Raw genomic sequence first — 26,228 nt, 5'->3', positions numbered from 1 at the left:
GCCCTCCTGGCACCTGCCTCAGGCTTCCCTCCTGCCTGCCAGGACACAGCCTATAAGGCAAGGAGCTAAACTAGGGAGTTTTCTTGAAGATGGGGAGGTGATGGAGGAAGAGAGGATAGGGAAAGTTACACAGCTACAGCAGTCAGGTCTGTTTAATAAGAAGAATCACATTTAATGAGTTTCTTTCTTGCAGTTTCAGATGCTCAAGTACAGCTGAAAAAAATCTGAAACAGCTATAGACCAATGACAGACTGATACAAAGAGTACTGCATTTTTAAAAAATGATAAAAAAACCCACACTTACATACATACACACACATACATACATACATACATACACACACACACACACTCTCTCTCTCTCTCTCAAATTAGACCCCCCTCCCTCCCCACAAATGTACACTTTTTGGAAACTAAATTGTTTTTGAAAACCCTTCTTCCACAGAGATGGGAAGAAGAGAAAGATGAGAGAGTAAGGAGGACTGCAGGTGCCCAATCCCTGCTCCCTCCACAAAGGTCAGGTGCCAAATGTTCAATGGTTGGGTCCAAGGCAGTCTTGGAGAGAAGACTGCCCAGTGCTGCTGCTATCGCCACCAGGGGCTCCAGCAGGAATCCCAGCTCCATGGTAATACTGAATGTGTGTAGAGTGGCCAATGAACTGTGCTGGTTAAAAAAAGAAAAAAAAAAAAAAAAGGCAAACACAAATCTAAAGACATGGAAAAAGCCCAACTGAGCCCACATCCATAATGGGTGGGGCCCAGGGGTTTGGTGGGAGTTGGTGCAGACAAGGGAGGTCTATACAGCAAATGGTTTATATTACAGATGACTGGCAGTTTAGAGTCTCTTCCCAGTTCTACTGCTGCTCCAGCCCAAAGAGGGCAAATCAAAGGAAAAGAGGAAAGGCAGGACACTGATGGGCATGCAGGGTCAGAAGCAGCAGGCTGGATACTCTCAAATAAGCCCCCGTCGTTTTTTGTAGTCCTCCAAGTTCAGAGATCTCCTTGGAGCCCCATCCTTGGCTGGAGGAGCCTTGGAGGTGATGGCCAAAGCCTTTGACTCTGTGGGAAAGAATAAATTGGCATGTGAAGTACCCACAAAGTCTTTTAGTCTTGTGCTTCATTCCTTCAGATAGCCTTACTGACTGCAGACTGTAGTCAAATGTTACTGCAGCCAGTCTAACCTGGCCTCTACAGATACTATCCCCATTTCTTCAGTTTACTTTTTTTTGGTACTGGGAATTGAACCCAGGGGCACTTAACAACTAAACCACATCCCTAATCCCCTTTTTGGTATTTTATTAGAGAGAGGGTCTCCTTAAGTTGCTGAGGCTGGCTTTGAATTCATGATCCTCCTGACTCAGCCTCCAGAGATGCTGTTCCACACCATGTCTGCCCCTCTCCATTTTTTTCATTAGAGTAAGGTCTCCTCACAGGCCAAGAGAGCTGTGGATCCATATAGTCATCAGTCATCAGTACTTCCCCACCCTCACATACCTGAGCTGGGAACCTGTAAATCAATCTTCACATCAAAATCGTGCACTTTGAACAAGTCTTCTGAGAGGTCATTGGCTGACTTAGAATTCAAATCTTTATCCTTTCCCTGACCCTGGAATAAGAAGAGGAAAACTAATTATAAAGAGCATAAGTTTAAGAAGATTTTAAGAAGCAGCAGCCACTAATGGCCAAAGCTCTTATTTAAGTTCATTATATTTTCCTCTAAAGTCCTTTTCTGATTCTCAAAGAGGGAAGACAGGAGAGACCATAGATAAGAGCTTTCTTTTCTGAAGCTTACAATGTCCATATGCCTAGCTTATGTATATAGGTCTGCTTGTCTGTCTTGTTTTTGACAGGTGTAGGGAAAGTATTGCTTGCAATTTCCCTTCAAAAAGATTGCCTTTATTTTGTTTCTGAAGTCCTGACTTGCCACTCAATTGTACAGATATTTGTAAGTTTCAAAGCAAAAAGGAAGACTCATATCTGTGGTATGTGAGAAGGAAGGGCGGGCTTAAGACAATACGCCATCTTCTCACCCCAGATTTCAGGAATTCCTAGGACAGTCTACCCAAGACTCAAAATTGGGTAGAAAATTTTTTGTAAATGGGAGGTTCTCTCAGTTTCCCATTTTTGCTTTCACCATCTGATATATAACCATCTGATCCTTACAACATGTCAACTGCTTCTCCTAATTATCCTCCAAAGTAGGTAGGGTATATAAAATACTCCCTAAATGTGCCGCAGAGATCTACAAATCAGTGGCCCAAAGACACAGTGGCTTCAACTCTAGTTAAGTAATGGTGCTGAGTTTAGAGTTTAGGTTGTTTGATCAAAATTAAGTTTTGCTGATTATAAAAAACTATGATAGAGAAAGCACTGTAAGTGGGACTCCATGTTCTCCTGTGGGAAAAATCAAGCCCAAACCAGGTAAGATGCTCACTCAGGGTTCTAGCCAGCAGCCTAGCTCTGCAGCCACAGGGTAGTTAGTACTGCACTTGCCTTGCTCATTTCCTTTGGAGCATCTGGTAACACTCCAGAACCATACTTTGCATTTAGCTGGGCCAAAATGGCAGCTTGAACAGCCGGGTCTCTGGACTGAGAAAAAAAATAAGTTATTTTTAGAGACTTCAACATTCAGAGTCTTACTGCCAGATTCTTTCTACCTACTACCAATAATATCATAAGCACCACAGCAGACTCATCAGTAGCTCAGTGGAGTTTTCCTCAAGGCAGCAAAAGAAGGGAAATTAAAAGCTTTTAAAACTACACCTATGGAGATATAGCACAGTGGTAGAGTGCTTGCCTAGCATATGAAGGCTCTGGGTTCAATCCCCAGGACTGAAAAACCAAACAAAAACTAATCCATACCCACACCTGAGTAACACATTATCAATATGAAAACTTGAAATCCAAAGTGCTCAAATATCCAAAACTTTTTGTGTACCAACCTGGTGCCATAAGTGGAAAATTCCACACTTGACCTCATGTGACAGGTTGTAGTCAAAACATAGGCACACTAAAAATATGATACAAAATTACCTTCTGGTGATGTGTAGGACATATGAAATATAAATGAATTTCACATGTAGACTTGGGTCATATCCCCAAGTTATGCAAATATTCAAATATACCGCCCCCCCCACCAATCCAAACTTTGAAACACTTTTGGTTCCAAGCACTTTGAATAAGTTACTTTAGGGACTGCACTGCACTATAAACCCACCCTGGTACACAGGGGTTAGTCACAGGGTTTTTATGAATCCATGTCAGGTTTTCACTACCTGTATGACCTATAGCGAGATAAAAAAGGAAGTTTCTGGACTCAAGAACTTGAAGCAGGCAAGCAAATCCCAGCTAGGAAAACATTATTTTTAACTTCTTTATTAATTTCCTAATGGAATTCATTTTATGTCCTAGAATCTAGGTCCTGACTAAAAATGTCCTCTTTAGGCACTCACATTAGAGACGATGGTAGGTTTGCATTGCCGCCTGGTAAAGGGATCCATCTGTTGGTTTTTCATGTTGTGACTTTCAGCCTAAAACAGAGAACATGTATTAGAGAACCATACCTCCTTTCCCCATCCTCTCATTCATTATAAGCTTGCTTATAAATAATCTCTTTGCAAGGGGTGCAGGGGGTGGGGGAGGGGAACAACAACCTGGAAGTTATTATCCTTTCCCTTTAAGAACACCAGAGCAGCTATCAGGGCAACAACCAAAAATCAGAAACTGGTAGGAATGAACATCTGTGGAGTAGTCTCAGGGCAGAAAGGGTAAAGCAGGGTAGAAGACTGTTGTTTTTCATTATAAATTAATAAATTACATGGGTAAATGTACACATAGAGAATGAGTATATGCTAAGTATATGTGTTATTTCAATGATTTAAAAGATAGACCTGAGCAACATGTAGGAAGATTTCATATCATTCTATTTAAATTTTTAAATGATTCAGATAAAGTTGTCTTACTCACCACAAGGGCCTTCTCAGACTCTACAATGTTCCACTCCCTGTTCCGCTGGTTGATATAACTATGGGATGAGTAAGAGATGAGTCAGTGGACCATAAGAGGGATGTAGTCTCGGAGCCCTGACCCCAGAGATCTGGAGAGTCAGTGTAGCACAGTGTGTACAAGGCCACAGGCTTGCCCAATAATTTTGGCCAAGGTCTTCAGACCATGGATAGGGGCCCAACCAAAATAGGCTCAGTTAACACACCTGATAGCAGATATGTTCTTGGTCCGCTGGCGGTCCAGGGCCTCGGCTCGCTCCTCCAACTCATTCAGCTGGTCTTGGATTTGTTTCGCCTTGTCCTGATCTCCCAGGTCTTCAGCCATGGCCTGCACACAGAGAAGCATGTAAGCTCTTGGCTATGATTGCTGGAAGGGGATTCTTGATATACAGCCTAATAATATATGTAGTTTATTAATTTATGATGAACAAATGACAAGAGACGTGAAAGAATAGTGAAGAAATACTTTACAAACACAAAATGTGTAATTTTTCTTAAAGTACACTGCCATATAGCTACCTGGCTATGGACCCCTAGTGGCAGCAATATGTAAAAGCCAGGTCCACATGGCTAAACTATCATAACAAGGCTCACACCCCATCAGGATTTGAAGAATGGAAAACCACATACAATAATTGGGCTTGATAATATTAGTTGTCTGTTTAGACCCAGTGAGGAATAGTAGGTCTTAACAGGTCTTTTTTTGTTTTGTTTTATTTTGTTCTTGTTATTGTGGAATGAACTCAGATGTGCTTTACTACATCCCCCTTTTTAAAATTTTGAGATGGAGGTCTCACTAGGTTGCTGAGACTGACCTGAATTTATAATCCTCCATCTCAGCCTCCTGAGTCACTGGGATTACAAGTATGCAACACCACACCTACCTTTGGTGTGTGTGGGGGTCTATTTTACTACACATGAAAGTAAAAGGACTAGAAAGTAACAAGAATGGAACAATTTCAATTTATAGACAGGAAAATGGCCGAGGAATTTCACAAAGACATCAAGAATACACTGTGTTGCTTATAACTGAGCCCAGAGTTTTGTCCCAATTCTATCATTAACTTAGCAGAAGATATACTAGTAGTTTGATTTCCGTATCTCCTTACAGGATGGGCAAAGAGGCTCAAATACATGTCCTTACCTTTTCCTTTAGCAGCTGAGTCTTCTTCATAGCATAGTTGGGTGGAGCTTTTCTGAACCTTTCTTTCTCTTTAACAATCTGTACCAGAGAGGAGATACCAGCAGTGAGGTATTCCTAAACTATTTTTGTAGACAGGCTAAGTGAGCCCTTTTGGAGCCAAGCAGCTAGTTAAAAGGGGACTGCTCTTCCTATAGCGGCGTCATGCCCCCAAGAGAGAATGAGTTCATTCCAAGGGATACTATGCTGCTTCCAGGGTCACGGAGATTCTTCTGGGACAGTCTGAAGGAATATGCACCAATGAATAGCAGCAGCCCAAGGGCCTGGTATTGTAAGGCTAGCCACTGTCCAAGAGAACAGAAATCAAAGAATTCTGCCAAAATATTTTGGAGAAAGAAACTTCCAGAAGGACCAAACCTAGCAGAATATATAGCCCTGATCCCTGAATATATTGAGTCTACATAATCTAATCTGCAGATGAGAATATACAGAGAAAAACTTGATGAACTATGAATAATAAGGTAGCAGTATTAGTATTCCCTCATCTTCATGGATACCTAAAAATATCAAGATATAGGGAGAAAATAAAATTATGATCTCTAAACCCTGATGAACTTGATAAACCTCCAGGCTCTGGGTACCAAGGTTTCTTACCTCTTCAATGTCCTGATCATTGAATTTATAATTAAGAGCTTCTTTAATAGATAATTCCTTTTTATTGATTTCATCTAGAGTGGGCAACTGCATGCCAGCAGAGAACATCTGGACCAAAATATGAGAAAGGTTATTAGTAAAGGATTCGGGAAAGAGACTTTTCAGTGTTTGCAAATAACCGCTAGGGAAGCTCTAGACACTTACCGCTTCTTTCCACTTCATGAATTCACTTTCAGTAAATTCTTGGTTTGAGACAAACTCTAGGCGGAACACTCGTTGGTCATTACCATGCCTACATAAAAGAGAGACGGCATTTCCAAGAAAGTGTGTGTTGACTCTAGGATCAGCAAAGCAATCCTACTACCTCTGTGTACCTTCTATCTCTGCAGTTCTCAATCCTGGCTTCTCTTTGAAATCATCTAGAATTTGATTCTGTTTGTTATGGCCACTTCCTAGTCCAAATGGCTCTTTTAAAACAAATTAGGGGAGACAATGGAGTGAGGATGTGGGAGGGAAACAGAGAGATCATGGTGACCAATATAGGCCCAGGGGCAGCCACGTCCATCACAGCTCTTTGCTGTGTGATCCTGGCAAACTACTTCTATTCCTTTCTATGGGGTCTTTAGAATTCTTAGGGTCCACTGGGCGCAGTGGAGCATGCCTGTAATTCCAGCAACTTGGGAGGCTCAGACAGGAGGATCGCAAGTTCAAACCTAGCCTCAGCAACTTAATGAGGCCCTGAGCAAATCAGCAAGATCCTGTCTCTAATAAAATATAAAAAAGGGTATGGCTTGGTGGTTAAGCACCCCTGGGTTCAATCCCTGGTACCAAAACAAACAAAAAATATTAGTTCCAAGAGGCAGGGATTTGTGTATGTCTATCTTGTTCTTTCTTTTAACCTGATGATCAGAACTGTACCTAGCACAAATGTTGAGTGAATGACATGTTCAGTTTACTGAAGAGGAAACAAAGTCCTGAAAGATAACTTGACTTTTCAAAGATGAATTTAGTTAAGTGAGAGAGCCAGGACCAGAAACAAGCCTCTTGACTGTGTTCGCTGGGCATTTTCTCTTATGACTCAAAATCATTCTTCTGTATGTCTTAGTACTTCATATTCCTGTCTCCCCAGCCTTTTTTTTTTTTTTTTTTTTTTTTTGTGGTACTGGGGATTGGACCCTGGGCTTTGTGCATGTTAGGCAAGTGCTCACCCACCGTTTTTGATTTTATGCTGTCAGAGAGTCTTACTAAATTGCCTAGGCTGGGACCTTGGGAGAAAATAATATCTGGAGACTTTCCCTATAGGTAAAGATAGAATGAGTTCCTTTAGGGTACCTTGTGGGATCATATAAAAAGCATTCATAGCAACAGGAAACATTACACTGGAGGCAATGACAGCTCAACAGGCAGTGCCTGTTTAAAGAGGGAACCAAAGCTGCCACAGCAGTGCCTCTTACCGTAGTTGTAGCCCTTTGTTTGTTCTGGTACCACCCAGCTGGTAAACTTTGGCAGTTTCCACAACACCTGTGATCTCAGCAACCTAAGTGAAAGGATAGAGACACCAGTCAAAAAGAAGACTCTTCAGAGCTCTCTACGTAACTCTTCCTTTGACTCTATCTACCCAAACACAGACAAGCAACCCTATGCTGAGAGCAGCCTACAACTGTCAGGTATTCTGTGTTTCTATCTCAGATTTGGAATTCAGATGGCAAAGCACAGGAACCTTGTGCCCAGGGTAAGCAAGCTCCATGAGCAGAGACAATTGGCCTGGTGAAGCCCATTAGCTTTCCTAAACTAAATCTACCTTTACTAAGGGATGTACTTGGGACTTCAGAAGTTGAAAAATAATAATAAGGGGCTGGGGTTGTGGCTTAATGGTGGAGCACTTGCCTAGCATGTGTGAGGCACTGGGTTCAATTCTCAGCACTGCATATAAAATAAAATAAAGGCCCATCAACAACTAAGAAAAAATTTAAAAATAACTACAAACAAATAATAAATTTAGTCTCCTTTGGAGAGAGGGTCTCACAGTTGCTTAGGCTGGTCTTGAACTCCAGGGCTTAAAAGATTCTGCCTCAGCCTCCCAGATATTTGGGACTACAGGTATGACATTACCAGTTCTAGAGGTCAAAAAAAAATTTTTTTTTTCCGGTAGTGCTAGGGATTGACCCCAAGACCTATATTCCAGCCCAACGTACAGGTCAAATGTTTGGATATTAGGTATTAAGACCATGCCTTGGACATGTTAGGCAAGTGCTCTACCAATGACTTATATTCCAAGCCTTTTTTATTTTTTGAGACAGGGTATCACTAAATTGTCCAGATTGGCCTTGAACTTTTGATCCTCCTGCCTCAGCCTCTCAAAACAGCAGGGATTACGTCAGGTATACACCACCTATACCTGGCTTGGAGGCAATTTCTTGCTTTTTTTTTTTGTACTGGGGTGGAACTCAGGAATACTTTACTACTGAGTATATCCCCTATCCTTTTTAATTTTTTTTTTTGGGGGGGTGCTGGGGATTGAACCCAGTGGCATGCAACCCTAAGCCACATCCCTAGCCCTTTTTATATTTTATTTAGAGACAGGCTCTCATTGAGTTTCTTAGAGCCTCACTAAGTTGCCGAGGCTGGTTTCGAGGCTGGTTTCAAACTAGCAATTCTTCTGCCTCAACCTTCAGAGCTGCTGGGATTACAGGCATGAACCCACTACACCCAGCACCTTTTTAATTTTTCTTTTTAGGAAGGGTCTCTCTAAGTTGCTGAGGCTGGCCTCAAACTTGCGATCCTCCTTACTACAGTCTCCCGAGTCACTGGGATTATTGGCATGCATCACTAGGCCCAGCTTAGAGATCAATCTTTATCAACCAAATGTGAAGACCATGGAGGTCAGTTTCTGTTGTACAGCTTTCTGGAATATGGCATGGCTGCTGGCTCCCATTCTAGGAGATAAACACATTAAAACAAGATAATCTAGAATAAAACAAAAATCGAATAGCTATGTTCTTCTAGCCATTCAGATGATAGAGGCTGTGTTGGAACATACAAATAGCCTGTATAAGGTTGGAGTTATTTTATATTCTCTTTAACTTCCCTGGTCCTAGAAGTTTTTTTTAGTAATTTATTATTTGAATAAATAGATCTTACAGATTATGTAATTTCCAAAAACTACTTCATAGCTGTTTCCCTTTTTCTTTTTGTACTAAAGGAGCATAGAGAAAATTGTTCTAAATCCAAAACCACAAGCTTCTTGGGCTTCAATTACTTTTCCTGGCAGCAGGTTTGCGAATCACATCTCCAGTCACTATAGATTTTCACTCTTCTATGGGCATCTCATGGAATCTACTTTCTATTCTGCTACAGTTTGAATCTTAGGTGTCTCTCAAGGCCCACATGTTAAAGGCTTAGTGTCCAGCTTGGCACTACTGATGGGTGATGAAAATTTTAAGAGGGGAGGCCTCCTGGGAGATTTTAGTTCTCTGGGGCATGCTCTCAAAGGGCATTATAGGATCTTGGTCTTTGCCTTTCTGTCTTTCACATATGGGCCATGAGATGAGTGGTTTTTCTCTCCTTATGTGCACCGCTATAATGTGTTGCTCCCTCAGAAGAGACCCAAAAGCAATGGGACTGACTACCCGATCATGTTTATGATACTCATAAAACATGAGTCAAAATAAAATTTTCATTTGATCATCTCAGGTATTTGTTACTGTAAGAAAAGCTGACTAAATACACAGTCAAATGTTGGCAAATAGATTTGATTAGTATCTCCTACCTCCAGGAGGGTATCATTATGTTTAAAATATGGAAATCTGGGATGGTGGTATACACCTGAGATCACAGGCACTCAATAGGATGAGGTGGAAGGATTGCAAGTTTAAGGCCACTGACATGGTGAGATGCCCATCTCAAACAAACAAACAAAAAAGAATGAACAAACAAACAAATAAATAAATACCAAGGACAACTGTCCAAGGAAAGAAATACCAACCCGGTAAACTGGTTTGCTGTTATGGTTTCCAATGCCAATTCGTACAAAACATCCTGTGACAGTTTTAGCAAAGAAGGGCATATGACACCAACGTTCTAGCTTATGCCGCGATAATCGAACTCTATTCAATTCTTCGGGTAAGGAAACTGGTTGTGATTTTGGAGGGATCTCTTCCTTCCTGTAGGAAACAAAGTGGCAGTGGGAAAAATAATCAGCATAAAAACAGAATAAGATACATAAATAAACACCGAATTCTTAAAACTTAAAATACAAAGATTAACCTAGTAGGAGAAATAAATAAAACATCAGAAAATAGTTAATCTGGGCTGGGAATGTGGCTCAAGAGGTAGCACGCTCGCCTGGCATGCATGCGGCCCGAGTTGGATCCTCAGCACCACATACAAACAAAGATGTTGTGTCCGCCGAAAACTAAGAAATAAATATTAAAAAATTATCTCTCTTAAAAAAAAAAAAAAAAGAAAGAAAAATAGTTAATCCTGTTCCTAACCAGTAGTGTGAACTTTTTTTTTTTTTTTTTTTTTTTGGTACCAAAGTGGTTAAGGGTTGCTTAACCACTGAGCCACAGCCCTTTTTTAATTTTTTATTTTGAAACAGGGTCTCACTAAGTTACCTAGGGCCTCACTAAGTTGCTGAGGCTAGCTTTGAACTTGCAATCCTCTTGCCTCAGCCTCCTAAAATGCTGGGATTATAGGGATGTGCCACTGTGCCCGACCTGTAAAATGTTTGTAATGAGACACCACTCCAGAAAAAAAATATTGATGAGCCAGGTATGCAGAAGGATTCAAGTTCAAAGCTAGCCTCAGCAACTTAGTGAGGATCTGTCTCAACCTAAAATATAAAAAGGACTGAGGGGATATGACTCAGTGGTTAAGCAAAGAATGGAAAGAGGGAGGGAGGGAGGTAGGGGAAGGAGGGAGGGAGGTAGGGGAGGGAGGGAGAGAGGCAGGGGAGGGAGGGAAGGAAGGAAGGAAGGAAGGAAGGAAGGAAGGAAGGAAACTAATGATTTAGGTCAACCTGAGGGTGACACGAAGTTAGTTCCCATCTGCTAGGTCCAGGGGGAATGTTTAGTAGTGCAGCCTAGGAGCCAGAGGCAGAAGAAGGTAATGGGCTAATGTGCTAGGGAATCTCAGTTCATCAATTCAGGGTACTGAACCAAACAAGTCACAGCCCAAACAAGATTTTGAAAACTTCACAAAGCTTTTTCTCAAAGAACCCAACCATCCTGCCTACTAAACCAAAATGTGAATAGCTTACTCCTCTTCTTCATCAGATGACGATGTTCGGGATGAGCGATCTGACTTTTCACTGGACTTGTCATCCTCTTCCTCCTCCTCATCATCAGAGTAAACCTCACTGGTTTTTAATGGCTGTTTTTTGGCAAGGAGTTCAGCTAGAAAGAAGAAGAAACATTTACCCAGATACTCTGAACATGAAAATGAATTATGTTTCATCTTTAAGAAGAAACTGAAACCTAGAAGAGGACTTAGACAACTCTATCCTCTCTGGACTAGACTGTGATAACCTGAGCTATAGTGTAAAATCATTTAGGCACCAAATATTAGGTACCCATAGAACAAAAAAAGGCTAGAAGGTTGTTAGTGAGTGGGCAGAAAGGGTCAGGAGCACTATTGAGAGTAGTCTTTTATTGCACTCAAGATGCTTCAAGATGGGCAAGAAAAAGGGAGAAAAACTCACAATTATCTTCAGAGAGTTTTTGATAAAAACCTTATTTTGAATGTGTATTAATATTTGTAATAGCAGAAGAACAAAAACAACCCAAATGTCCACAAATAGGGGAGTGGCTGAATACCCCTGTTACATCCACTCAGTGGGTATACTATTTGGCTATAAAAACACAAATGAGACATAACATCACATTCTGAGTCAGAAGGTGTTGTTTTGTTTTTTGGTGACTGAACCCAGGGACACTATATCCCTGAGCTATATCCCCAACACTTTTTATTTATTTTCAAACAGAGGCTGGTCTCAAACTTGCCATCCTCCTGCCTTAGCCTCCGGAGTCTCTGGGATTATAGGCATGTGCCACTTGGCCAGAGTGCTTTTCTTTTCTTTTTTTAAAAAATATTTTGTTAGGGCTGGGGATGTGGCTCAAGCGGTAGCGCGATCGCCTGGCATGCGTGCGGCCCGGGTTCGATCCTCAGCACCACATACAAACAAAGATGTTGTGTCCGCCGAAAACTAGAAAATAAACATTAAAAAATTCTCTCTCTCTCTCTCTCTTCTCTCTCTCACTCTCTCTTTAAAAAAAATTTTTTTGTTAGTTGTCAATGAATCTTTATTTTATTTATTTACATGTGGTGCTGAGGAACGAACCCAGTGCCTCACACATGCAAGGCAAGCACTTTACCACTGAGCCATACCCCAGCCCTGCCAGAGTGCTTTTAAGGAATCAAATAGTAAATATTTCAGGTTTCCAGTTTACCGCCTCATTGTCTTTTTTTTTTTTTTGTAGATGGACACAATATCTTTATTTCTTTCTTTTATGTGGTGCTGAGGATTGAACTCAGTGCATTCCAGGCAAGCGCCCAACCACTGAGCTACAACCTCAGTGTCTCTTGTCTTAACTATTCAATTAAAGTGATGTAGCATAAAAACAGCCCTGGGCAATATGTAAATAAATGGATGCAGTTAAATCCCAATGAATGTTTCTTCCCTCTCTATATTGGGATTAAACCCAGGGCTTTGTACATGATAGGCTATTAGAGAGCTATCACTAAACTGCATCCCTAGCCCTGCCTTGTAAACTTCGAGTAAATAGTATTATAAATGAGTTATATTTCAATAAGTTTATTACAAAAAAACAAAGGAAAAACTCTGACATTCTTGAATTAGAAATGGTATCACAGCTGAGCATGGTGGCACACACCTATAATCCCAGCTATTTGGGAGACATTGGGGAGGATCACCTTGACAACTTAGCAAGACCCTGTCTGAAAAAAAAAAAAAAAAAAGAGCAGAATATGTAGTGCAGTGGTGGTAGAGCACTCTTGGGTTCCAGACAACTCTCGGAAGGCTAAGGCAAGAAGATTACAAGTTTGAGGACAGCCTGGGCAACGTAGTGAGCCCCTATCTCAAAATTTTAAGTTTTGGGGCTAGAGTTGTAGTGCAGTGGTAAAGCCTAGCACATGTGAGGAACTGTGTTCGATCCTCAGCACCACAAACAGGGGCTGGGGTTGTGGCTCAGTGGTAGCATTATAAATCGAGTTATATTTGTATAAGTTTATTACAAAAAACAAAACAAAACAAAAACAAAAATAAAGGAAAACCTCTGACATTCTTGAATTAGAAATGGTACCATGGCTGAGCATGGTGGCACACACCTGTTACCCCAGGCTGGTCGTGTGTGTGGGTGTCTTACTGGGGAATAAACCCAGAGGAGTTTTACCACTGCCAACCCTTTTTATTTTTTATTTGGAGACAGGGTCTTGCTAAATTGCTGTGGCAGGCCTTGAACTCCTGAGCTCAAGCAATGTTCCTGCCTCAGCTTCCCCAATAGAGGAAGCAGGCACAAGCCACTGTACCCAGGTTCATGCTAAACTTTATCCTTTATAAAAAAATAAATAAATAAATAAAATTCTAGCTCTGCACACTGAAAAACTTAAAAATAATAGCTAACTGAATAGTATAAGTGTTCCTTGTGGTCTCTAAATACAATTTCTGGGGTTCGGGATGTAGCTCAAGTGGTAGCGCGCTCGCCTGGCATGTGTGCGGCCCAGGTTCGATTCTCAGCACCACATACAACAAACAAAGATGTTGTGTCCTTGTGTCCGCCGAAAACTAATAAATAAATAAATAAATAAAAATAAATAAATATAATTTCTCATGAAAAAGGGCTCCTTAGAGAAATGTCTGACTCCAAATCTAGAAAGTAAGAAAGTGATAAAAATGAGGGGTGGGGGGGCTGGGGTTGTGGCTCAGTGGTAAAGCGTTTGCCTAGCATGCATGAGGCACTGGGTTCGATTCTCAGCACCATATACAAATATTAAAAAATAAAGTTCCATCAACAACTAAAAAATATCTTAAAAAAAAAAATGAGGGGTGGTAAAGCACGTGCCTAGCCTACATGAGGCCATGGGTACAATCCAGTACCACCACCGGCACCATCACCACCAAAAATAAAACCAAACCAAACCAGGATTTCTGGGGTCTTGTGTTAAAGGGCTTATTACAACTAGTTGACAAACTGAGTATCAATAATAATAATCATAGCAATGGATTAAAACAAATAAAATAGGTTAAAATCCATGAGTTCACAGGGATATTAAAAATAAACAAACCTCACTGGTCATTTTTGGTAGTTGCTAAGGAACTATTTCATATTTTTGAAGACTGGTAAATAAAGGAAAGTAAATCAAACATTTATCCTACCTTTCCTATTAAAAATGAACCTGGGGGTAACTAAATAGTTAATGAGAAAAGTTTTTTGTTTTTTTTTTTAAATAGGAGGAGATCAGATATTAAATAAGGAATGACAGATAAGAGTATTATTATTATTATTATTATTTATTTTTTAGGTACTGAGAATTGAAGGCAGGGGTGCTTTACCACTGAGCTACATCCCTGGCTCCTCTTCTTCTTTTTTTTTTTTTTTTTTCTTGGTACCAGGGATTGAACTCAGGGGTACTCAACCACCCAGCCCTATTTTCTATTTTTTTATTTAAAGACAGGGTCTCACTGAGTTGCTTAGCATCTCACCATTGCTGAGGCTGGCTTTGAACTTGTGATTCTCCTATCTCAGCCTCCCAAGCCACGGGGATTATAGGCATGTGCCACTGCACCAGGCTCCCTGGCTCTTAACAATTATAATTGGTTTATTTTTATTTATTTACTTATTATTTTTTTTGTTTTAAAGAGAGAGAGAGGTATAGAGAGGTAGAGAGAGAGAGAATTTTTTTTTAATATTTATTTTTTAGTTATCGGCAGGCACAACATCTTTGTTTGTATGTGGTGCTGAGGATCGAACCCGGGCCGCACGCATGCCAGGCGAGCACGCTACCACTTGAGTCACATCCCCAGCCCCTTATTTTTTTCTTTAAGTTCATTAGAGGTAGGGACCCTCTCTCTCTCTCTCTTTTTTTTAATATTTATTTTTTTAGGTGTAGATGGACACAACACAATGCCTTTATTTTTATGTGGTGCTGAGGATCTAACCCGGGTCCCGCCCAAGCTAGGTGAGCGTTCTACTGCTGAGCCACAATCCCAGCCCCAAGTTTATTTATTTTTTTTTGAGACAGAGTTTCACTAAATTGTCCAGACTGCACTTGAATTTACAACCCTCCTGCCTCAACCTCTCAAATCATTGGGATTATAGGCATATGCCACTGTATCAGACAGATTATCATTTTACAATTCCCAGTCAATTAAATGATCTAAGTCGTGATCATTAGTGGCTGTGACAGAACACATTACTATTTCCTATTCTTCATACCATCCTGTACATGTGCCTTCTATCATATAACTGTAATTTCAGTTCCTCCCAGCCTGAGAGTGATACTATGTCAACTCTAAGTCTCAGCCTTAACAGGTACTTTGTGTTTCTGCTTTCCCCTTTTATACTTCTGTTGTCACCATGATTAAAAATGGTCCTCCTTGGGGCTGGGGCTGTGGCTCAGTGGTAGAGCGCTTGCCTAGCACAGGTGGGACCCAGGTTCAATCCTCAGTACCACATAAAAACAAAGGCATTGTGTTGTGTCTATCTACACCTAAAGAAAAAAAAAAAAAAAAAAGGTCCTCCTTGGTCCAAGGAGGAAGAGAGACAGGTAGAGCAGATTTGACCCCCACCTGCAGCCTGGAGACAGTCCCAGCTGAACTCATACTGATGCACATGTAGGGAACAGGTTAGTGGTTTATTACTTTACATTATTGTGGTAAAAGCTGCCTGAAAGAGCTGTAACACTACAAGACAGTCAGATATTAAAAATCAGCTTTCCTAACCAAACTAAAGCAACTATCAAAACACATAACAAACCCAAATCTAACCAATTCTCTAGTTTTAACTAACAATTCATAAGAAATTCAAGGGATTAGAGGAACACACCCAATACTATCAATGGGATATAGTCAGCATTGTGGGAAACAGACAAATGCATATATGGTTTCTTCAGCAAATAAACTACAAAGAAGACAAAGAAACAAGGAGAAAAACTAAGAGCTTAAGTAACTTAAGGGATGCATTAATAAATCACAAAATGTGGACTCTAAGTTCCCGATTCAAACAATAAAACCAATATTTTTTTAAGCTATAAAACAAACACAGAGACTTTAGTACTGACTAGATATATGATCATATTAAGGGATTCATTGTTACTATTTTTAAGTGTGACAATGATATAGAAGTTAGGTTTAACACAAGAGTCCTAGCCAGGTGCAATGGTGCATGCATATAATCCCAGCAACTTCAAAGGCTGAGGCAGGAGAATCACAAGTTCAAAAGCCAGCTTCAGCAACTTAGTGCAGCCCTAACCAACTTAGCGAGATCCTATTTCAAAATGAAAAATAAAAGTCTGGGGATGTGGCTCAGTGGTTCAGCCCCTCTATGTTCAATCCCTGGTACCAAATAAATCAAACAAACAAGGGTCCTTATCTATAACAGACATATATTGTTAGAAATATGATGATGTTAGGATTTAATTAAAAAAATAATCTTAGAGGATTTTAGATTCAACAAGATTGGCCATGAGATGAATATGGAGATTGGATAATGGAATATAAAGGTTCATTACACTATTCTCAGCATGTCTGGAACTTTTCATTATAAAGACTTAAACAGGGGGGAAAATAAATATGGCCACCAGTGAGTCACACTGTATAACTGAAGACACATAGTAATCATTACATTCCCTCACTTACCTGTTCTGTTCTTGCGTTTTTCTCGCTCTGCTTTAAGCTCCTCCATGGCTTGAGATTTCTTATCTAATTTCTCATCCCGTTTGGAACGACGTTCCTTATTGTGGGATGTTACCTAGGAAGGAAAGGATAAATAGGATGGCCTTTTTGTTTTTACTAATTGCTGATAAGATTCTCTATACCCAACAATTAATGTATTCAGTCTTTTATATGAATTTATGTTGACTACAGAAACTTAAAACTTGTATAAGTAGAGAGCATCCTCTTGTGGACAAAGAGAATAGAGCAGTGAAATCAGTTTATTTTATCTGCCTAATAAATAGTAAGCTAAAGAATTACCATGGGGGCTGGGGATATAGCTTAGTTGGTAGAGTGCTTGCCTAGCATGCACAAGGCCCTGGGTTCAATCCCCAGCACCACCCAAAAAAGAAAAAGAAAAGAATTATCCAAGTAAATTCTGTAAGAATACATAGATTATGATCTAATATCTGTTGACAATTCATGAGGAATGCAGAGATGATTTATTTTCCTAGCTATAGTTATACCAAGTCTAGAATCACATACACCTGAGTAAATATCATAACCAATCTGGTTACTTGGGACTAGAGAGGCTTACCAACTTTTTTTCAAGTGATGCTCACTCTAGTGGGCTCCTATTTAAATGCTGAGTGAGTGTCCTAAGGAGTTAACCAGTTTGGCTATTGGTAAAATGATACATCCAGAGATAAATGAGCTAACTAACCTTCCACTAATTTCCTAGGAGGATTAACATAAATCTACCTCTACCTCAAAGAGAGAGGTATTCTCTTTGGATTATGAGGCCACTGAATCTCCTACCTGAGATTCTTGAATCTGTGTCAGCTTTTTCTTTTCCTGCTCCTCTTCTTGCTTTTTCTTTTTTTCTTTCTTTTCTTTCTTTTTGGCTGTTTTTAGTTTTTTCTTGATTTCAAACCTGGTTAAAAGATATTTGTTTGATTTTTAAAATGCAAAGAAATATATATAAAGATTAATTTCTACTAGGAGAAAGAAGTAAGTATAAGGAAGGAGTTAGTAAACACTTTGGCATTCTGCAAGAAATTCCAATGTATCTTGTATGCATATTAATACAATGGGGTGTGGCTCAGTGGCAGAACACTTGCCTCGCACATGTGAGGCACTGGGTTCAATCCTCAGCACCACATAAAAGTAAGTAAACACAATAAAGATTAAAAAAACATACTGAATATAAGTACAAAAAGTACTTGAAAGAAGTAAATTGGAATAGATTTAAAATAAGAAAAAAATATATAGGATACTACTGTATTCTTCTTTAGACTTATCGTCAGTTCTCCTTCAGCCTTCATGTAACAGAAGAAAACAATATATTCTTTGGTCAAGTTAGGAGGCAAAAGTACAATGTCACAATTATTATTGCTATTTGTGATACTGAGAGATGAACCCAGAACCTTTCACATGCTAGCCAAGTGCTCTATCACTGAGCTACATTCCCAGCCATTTTTATTTTATTTTGGAATAGGGTCTTCCTAATTGCCCAAGCTGACCTCAAACTTGTGAACCTCTTGCCTCATCCTCTGGAGTAAATTGAGATTAAAGGAGTACACCATTGCATTTGACACAATATCTACAATGTCACAATTTTAGTAAGAACAAGGATTTTTTTTTTTTCTCTCTTTCTGAGGTGTTGGGGATTGAACCCAAGGTCTTGTGAATGCTAGGCAAGTGCTCTACCACTGATCTAAATCCCTACCCCAAGAAGTATATTAAGCCAGGGGTAGCAGCACATTCCTGTAATCCCAGTGACTCCAGAAGCTGAGGTGGAATGATTGAAACCTCAAAGGCAGCCTCAGCAATTTAGTAAGGCCCTAAGTAATATAGGGAGACCCTGTCTCAAAATAAAAAATTTAAAAAAGGCCTGGGGAGGGAGCTCAGTGGTAGAACACTTTCCTAGCATGCTTGAGTCCCTGAGTTTGATCCCTAGCACCACAAAAACCAAGCAAAACAAAACAAAACAAAACAAAAAGGGCTGGGAATGCAACTCAATGATAAAGCCCCCTGAGTCCAATCCCCAATACCACACACACATACAGAGACAAAAAACAAAACACTATCAAATTGTACACTTTACTGTGTTACTTCAAATAAGATATTTTAAAGTATTTAATAGCTTATATACATACTGTTCTTAAGGGTATTATCTCATTCAAGGCTTACAACAATAACAAAGGAGAAGCTGAGCCAGGAGGAAGGTAGTGATTTTATTCAGCTCAGTGATCAATGGGTCTAAATTGAACCTACACCTTCTTCTAACTAACACACCAATTTTTTTTTTGGTACTGGGTTTTGAACTCAGGGGCACTCCACCACTGGGCCACATCCCCAGTCCTATTTTATATTTTATTTAGAGACATAGTCTCACTGAGTTGCTTAGAGCCCTGCCATTGCTGAGGCTGGCTTTGAACTCGCAATCTTCTTGCCTCAGGCTCCCTAGCTGCTGGGATTACAGGTGTGTGCCACCATGCCCAGCTAACATGATAATTTTTTGTTTTGTTTTGTTGGGGTAGAGGGTATTGAACCCAAGGTGTTGCAAATAGTAAGCAAACACTCCACCGATGAGCTGAGGTCCTGGCCCTAAAACATCAGTGTTCTTTCTGTGATTACGCTATTTTGTATGCTGCCTGTTCCCCTGAGGAATCCAACATCTAAGGATGACCTCACTATAGGTGTTGCTGACCAGAGAGCAGAACATTAATGGTGCTTACATAAGACTGTTATATCTTGGCAGGTGGTGCATGCCTATAAAGCCAGCAACTCTGGAGGCTAAGGCAGGAGGATTGCAAGTAGGTCAGCCTCCGCAACTCAAGAAGATCCTATTTCAAAATAAAAAATAAAAAGGACTGGGGATGTGGCTCAGTGATAGAGGGCCCCTAAGTTCAATCCCTAGTACTGCAAATATAAATAAATAAAAACAGACTGGAAAAAAAGAAAAAAAGTCTGTCATGGGATACACATAATGATTAGATGGGATCCATATAAAGAACTTAATTAAGTAAAATAGATGAATGAAATTTTCTGAGTTATCATATTGTACTGCCCTAAAGCTAAACAAATGAGCTACAAAAATATTAATTTCCTGTGCAGGGCTCTGAATCTCTGTTTTAATTATCATCACCCTAAACATTCTTCTAGTACTAAAAACTGTCACTGAAGTAGTCAACTGCCTTGTTTACATAAGGCAAAAATTTAAAAACTGAATGGGAGTGTAGCTTATTGGTAGAAGTTTGCCTGGCATGCAGATGTCATGTGTTTGATCCCCAGGACTAAAACAAACAAACAAACAAATATAATAAACAAACCAAGCTTGAGGCCAGCCATTCATCACTCCTGAGTTACTTTGTAATTTAATTATACAACAAGCTTTTGTTATGTTCTTCACAGTTTGAAAACACAATTTTTACAAGTCATACCTAACCATCTAGCAACTCCAACACAGATTAAGTCCTGTTGGTTCCAACACAGGTAACCTTGGAAGTATTCACAGTCAAAACAAACGTCTAGGGGCTGGGGCTGGGGCTGGGGTTGAGCGGTAGAGTGCTTGCCTAGCACATGCGAGGTGCTGGGTTCGATCCTCAGCACCATATAAAAAATAAATGAATAAATAAAATAAAGACATTGTGTCCAACTACAACTAAAAAAATATTAAAAACAAAACAAAAAAACAAATGTCTATCTACTGCTTGCTACTGACTGAAAGTGAATCATTTTTGTCTAAGGTAACTCACCACAGTTAATATGGTCCAGAAATATGTCCAGAAAGGACAAATAGGCTCCAGATGAAATGGAACTAACTGCTGACAAAGAAAAGTGCTTTGATTTTCTTTTAATGATATTAGGTAAATAAGGAAGGATATTGGTTCTGAGGACTCTTATCTCCCAAGATAAAAGACAAGAAGCTTATGGCAAAAATTCACAAAACTGAAGCATCTTCTCATTACCAAGAAGCAATCTCACATTTCAGATTTTAAAAAAATACAAAAACTGTCAGCCACAGTGGTACATGCCTCCTGAGGTACAGTAGTATCTCAGCTACTTGAGAAGCTGAGGCAGGTGGATTGCAAGTTTGAGACCAGCCTGGCAACTTAGAGACACCCAATCTCAAAATAAATGAAATGGGCTGAGAATGTAGCTCAGTGATAGAACACCCTTGGATTCAATCCCCAGTACTTAAAAAAAAAAAGCTAGGACAGATACCTAGTGTGTACATAATGAGTAATTCCAAGACTTAAATCTTATGAAAACAGGGTTCCAAATGTGAATTTTGGAAAATTATTTCTACTTTGGGAGCTTGAAAAATTTAGTCAATCTGTAAAACATAAAGCTGTGAAACACCATTTGTTCATTTAATTTTTTAAAAATATCTTTATTTATTTATTTATTTATGCGGTGCCGAGTATCAAACCCAGTGCCTCACGCATGTGAGGCAAGTGCTTATCCACTGAGCCACAACCCCAGCCCTGTTCATTTAATTTTTACATATCACCTGATGTCTTCTTACATTACTTTCTTTTTTTTAAATTTTTAATATTTATTTTTCAGTTTTCGGCGGACACAATATCTTTGTTTGTATGTGGTGCTGAGGATTGAACCCGGGCCGCACGCATGCCAGGCGAGTGCGCTACCACTTGAGCCATATCCTCAGCCCATACTTTCAATAATTACTAGATTTAAATTCTAAAATCAAGACAATTTCATGGCTTCCTTGCTACTTTATGCTCAGCAGATATCAAATCATATACTGATTTTTATCAAAGACACATACAATATCTCAGTAATTAACCCTCAAAAGTATTGCTCCCAGTGCCTATGTTAAAAACAGGTAAAATAATAGGAAGTAGGAGACAATGTTGCTCCCAATGTATTTTATGGAGTCAGCTGGTGCCAGATTTGAGATCTAGTTGCACCAGCTATATAATCTTAGACAAATATCTTCTTTCTTTCATTCAACAAATATTTAGTGCACATCTATGTGCCGGTCATTGTTCTAGGTACCAGGAATAGAGCAGTAAACAAGACAAAGTCTCTGGCCTCATGGAGCTTGCTCTTTAGTTACTTTATGTCTTTAAGCTAAAATTTCTAACTCTCTTACAAGGTATAATCAACTTTATAGGGTAGTTATGAAGAATAAAACAGACACAAATGTTTATAGCAATTAGTAAATAAAATGACAGTATAAACAACAAATGTGATCCTAAATATTTGTTTCTCATTTTGTTAACAATACCATTTCCAAATGCATCTTCATATACAGATGATCCTTAGTTTATGATGTGAAAGCATCCGAACTCCATCATAAGGTGAAAATATCATAAGATGAAAATGTATTGAATACATCTACACTCTCAAACAAACATCATAGCTAAGTCTAGCCTGCCTTAAATGTGCTCAAAAGCTTCAGTGAGTGTCTCATTTCATTTACTTAATACTGTACTGAATGTGAAAATCAGGATGGTTGTATGGGTATGTTTTCAGACCATTGTAAAGTTGAAAAATCTTTTTTTTTTTTTTTTTTTTTTAAGCTGTAGTTGGACACAGTACCTTTATTTTATTTATTTATTTTTACTTTTATGTGGGGCTGAGGATCGAACCCAGCGCCTCGCACATGCTAGGCGAGCACTCTACCGAACAGCCACAACCTCCCTGTTGAAAATTCTTAAGTTGAACTTTTAGACCACCTATATAGGTCAGATGTCAATGAGAAGGGAAGTATAAGAGACAAGAAATAGGGCTGGGGTTGTGGCTCAGCGGTAGAGCACTCGCCTAGAGTGTGTGATGCCCTAGGTTTGATCCTCAGAACAAATAAAAATAAATAAATAAAACAAAGGTGTTATGTCAACTACAACTAAAAAATAAATATACAAAAAAAAAAAAAAGAATCATCACTAAAAAAAAAAGAGAGAGAGAGACAAGAAATAAACAGAAAAGGCAGGGTAGCTACAACTTTACCTTCTTTTCAACACCTCCCTCTTCTCTATGCGGTTGAACAGCTCTTGCTCTCTTTCCTTCTCTGTCATCTGTTCCAGACGGGCCCTGTCTTCCTCATCTCCCATGAGATCCTCTCCATAGCCATCATGGAACTCTTCATCTTCTGAGGAAGAATCTGAATCTGAACTAGAAGAGGAGCTGTTGCTGTCAGAATCTGATACTTCCCCTGCAACAGAGACCCAACATGAGATCACATGCTAAGTCCAGTGATCCCACTGTGTTGACAAGCACTGGCTCTCTCAGGTAAAATGGCAAAAGGCCACCTCTGACTCTCTCAGGTAAAATGGCAAAAGGCCACCTCAGCTTCTTTGGGACCAGTCCATAGTCTGCTTTTGGTAAATGCAAATAGAAATTAGCAAAATTAAGGTGGAAAAAGAAAGCTATGTTCTTTTCAATTCTTTTATGCCTTTTTATTTTTTATTTTGAGAAAGGGTCTTACTAAATTGCTAAGACTAGTCTTTTTTTTTTCTTTTTCTTCCTGATACTGGAAATTGAACCCGAGGTGGCTTAACCACTGAGCAACATCCACAACCTTTTTATGTTTTATTTTGAGACAGGGTCTTGCTAAGTTGCTTAGGGCTTTTGCTAAATTGCTTGAGGCTGGCTTTGAACTCAAAATCCTCCTGTCTCAGCCTCTCAAATCACTGGGATTACAGGAATGTGCCACCACGCCTGGCTCTGAGGTTAGCTTTGAACTTGTGATCCTCTTGCCTTGGCCTTCTAAGTCACTGACACAGGATTGTACCACCATACTTGGATTATTATTTATTTATTTATTGGTAGTGGGGACTAAACAGAGGGGCACTCTACCACTGAATTACACTCCCAGCCTTTTAAATTTGAGACAGGGTCTCCCTAAGTTGCCGAGGCTGGCCTCAACTGAAGGTCTTCCTGCCACAGCCTCACCACACCTAGCACAACTTTTTTTTTTTTTTTTTTTTTTTGTGTGTGTGTGTGTGTGCTGGGGATTGAACCCAGGGCCTTGTGCGTGTGAGATAAGCACTCTACCAACTGAGCTATATCCCCAGCCCCCTAGCACAACTTTTTTATTTTGAAGAAATTATACACCTACAGGAAAAAAGTTGTACAAACAATAACACTCTCATACATTCTTTAGATTCATTCATTGTTAACAATGTCAATTCACTTTCTCTTTCCTTTTCATTTTTTGGTACCTGGGACTGAATTTGGGGACACTTAACCCTCAAGCCATATCCCCAGCCCCTTTTTAAATATTTTATTTAGAGACAGGGTCTCACTAAGTTTCTTAGGGGCTTGCTAAATTACTGAGGCTGGCTTTGAATTTATGATCCTCCTGCCTTAGCCTCCTGAGCTGCTAGGATTACAAGTATATGCCACCATGCCTGACTACTTTTTCTGTCTACACATATAAAATAATTGTAGCTGTGTAAGGTGGTGCACCTCAAAAAATATTTTTTTGGGGGAGAATTATCAGAGACTGAACTCGGGGGCACTCGGCCACTGAGCCACATCCCCAGCCCTATTTTGGATTTTATTTAGAGACAGGGTCTCACGGAGTTGCTTAGCACTTTGCTTTTGCTGAGGGTGGCTTTCAACTCCTGATCCTCCTGCCTTAACCCTCCTGACAGCTGGGGTTATAGATGTGCACCACCACACCTGGCTGTCAAACAAACAAACAAACAAACAAAAACAACTTTTTTTTTTTTTTTTTTTTTTGTACCAGGGATTGAATTCAAGGCAACTCAACCACTGAGCCACATCCCCAGCCCTTTTTTGAATTTTGACAAGGTCTCACTGAGTTGCTTAGTGCCTAGCTATTGCTGATGCTGGCTTTGAACTTGAGATCCTCCTGCCTCAGCCTCCTGAGTGTGCGCCACCATGCCCAGCTTCAAAAGTTTTTGAGACAGGGTCTCACCTAAGTTACTGAGATTGGCCTCCTGCCACCTGAGATCATACACATGTATCACTGTGCCCTGCAAAGGACAGTCTCTTACATAACAAACTACATTATTATCAAGTTTAGCATATTTATCATTGATGCAATTCCATCATATAATGTACAGTTAGTACTTAATTTCACCAATTGTTTTACTACTGAACTTAATAGTCACTTTTTATACAAAGTGGGGTCCAATCTGAGATCACACATTGGTTACCATGTCTCTAATATCATTTAATCTGGACCAACCTTTCTATATTGAAAAAAAAATGAATTAATTATTTTTCAGGTGTTATTAGGGATTAACCCCAGAACTTCATGCAGCTAGGCAAGAGCTCTACCACTGAGCTACATCCCCAGTCCTTTTTTTTTTTTTTTTGAGACAGAATCTTACTTGGTTGCCCAGGGTGGCCTTAAACCTGTGGTCCTCCTGCTTCAGCCTCCTTAATAGCCATGATTATAAGCGTACTTACCTACAATCCTAGCTAATTTCTTTTTTTTTTAAATGAGATGGGATCTCGTGATGTTGTCCAGGTTGGCCCAAACTCCTCACCTTAGGCAGGAGATCACTTGAGCCAGAATCCAATCTAGGACTACATCATGCCTGGTTTGGACCAGCCTTTGTCTTTCAAGCCTTTGAATTTTTGAAGAGTTTAAGTCCACAAAATTGTCTAATAGAATTTTGTAAGGTAGTGATGAAAATATTCTCTATCTGAACAGTAGCCAATACAAGTGGCTAATGAGCAACTGAAATGCAACTAGTGTAACTGAGAAACTGATTTTTAAATATTAATTCTGAGAACAACAGTTATCAAAGGTCTCCTAATTTGATTTGGTTTGCCAAGGAACAATTTAGGTTATGAAATTTTGGCAAGAATACTCACTCAATGATTGTGTTACATCAGAGAGCATCTAACATCCAGCCAGGCACAGTGGTGCACACCTATAATCCCAGCAATTCCAGTGGCTGAGATAGAAGGATCACACGTTCAATGCTAGCCTTAGCAATTCAGCGAGACCCTGTCTCAAAATAAAGAATAAATAGGACTAGGGATATAGCTCAGTGGTAAAATGCCCCTGGGTTCAAGTCCTACTATAAAACAAAACAAAACAAAAAACCACCAACACCAAAAAAAGCTTTTAGCATCTGTTTGTATCATTACTGTTAATTTGTATTACTTGGTTAAGGTGGTGTTTCCCATATTTCCTCTCTGTACAGGAACCTTTTTCCTTCTATAGTTAGTATGTAGAAGAAGATTCTTTTAGACTGTAAAAACATCTTGTTCCGTATTATATTAACAATTATTATCGTGGATGAAAAAAATGAAGACTTTTCTAACCCTATAATTTCTTCTACATTTTATTAGCTGTTATTTTTTTTTAAATACTTATTTTTTAGTTGTAGTTAGACACAATACCTTTGTTTTATTTATTTATTTTTATGTGGTGCTGAGGATTGAACCCAGGGCCTCGAACGTTCTAGGCAAGTGCTCTACCATAACCCCAGCCCAACACTGGATCTTGAAAGGACAAAGGGTGGCATGTAAAAACTCAATATATATTATTAATGAATATTAAGTTAAAATCAGCCATTTAA

The 26,228-nt window shown here is 39.5% G+C and overlaps 1 protein-coding gene across 1 annotated transcript in view; it reads right to left on the bottom strand.

The window, feature by feature from the left end:
- Positions 1 to 147: 147 nt before the first annotated feature.
- Rtf1 (RTF1 homolog, Paf1/RNA polymerase II complex component) overlaps positions 148 to 26,228 on the bottom strand; it is a 56,291-nt gene continuing 30,210 nt past the window's right edge. Inside the window, exons 4-18 of the mRNA XM_076850583.1 lie at positions 22,672 to 22,876; positions 17,509 to 17,623; positions 16,675 to 16,786; positions 11,059 to 11,194; positions 9,784 to 9,961; positions 7,253 to 7,335; positions 6,003 to 6,090; positions 5,799 to 5,906; positions 5,148 to 5,225; positions 4,210 to 4,331; positions 3,966 to 4,023; positions 3,452 to 3,529; positions 2,493 to 2,588; positions 1,494 to 1,605; positions 148 to 1,058 (exon numbers count right to left, since the gene is read on the bottom strand). Of these exons, the coding sequence (XP_076706698.1) occupies positions 952 to 1,058; positions 1,494 to 1,605; positions 2,493 to 2,588; positions 3,452 to 3,529; positions 3,966 to 4,023; positions 4,210 to 4,331; positions 5,148 to 5,225; positions 5,799 to 5,906; positions 6,003 to 6,090; positions 7,253 to 7,335; positions 9,784 to 9,961; positions 11,059 to 11,194; positions 16,675 to 16,786; positions 17,509 to 17,623; positions 22,672 to 22,876 (1,676 nt within the window). The 3' untranslated portion in view covers positions 148 to 951. The remainder of the gene's footprint in view (positions 1,059 to 1,493; positions 1,606 to 2,492; positions 2,589 to 3,451; positions 3,530 to 3,965; positions 4,024 to 4,209; positions 4,332 to 5,147; positions 5,226 to 5,798; positions 5,907 to 6,002; positions 6,091 to 7,252; positions 7,336 to 9,783; positions 9,962 to 11,058; positions 11,195 to 16,674; positions 16,787 to 17,508; positions 17,624 to 22,671; positions 22,877 to 26,228) is intronic.

Source organism: Callospermophilus lateralis, chromosome 3, assembly GCF_048772815.1.
Source record: "Callospermophilus lateralis isolate mCalLat2 chromosome 3, mCalLat2.hap1, whole genome shotgun sequence".
Taxonomy (NCBI): Eukaryota; Metazoa; Chordata; class Mammalia; order Rodentia; family Sciuridae; genus Callospermophilus; species Callospermophilus lateralis.
The sequence above is the reverse complement of the archived record's forward strand: the minus strand, read 5'-3'. Positions and strand labels throughout refer to the sequence as shown.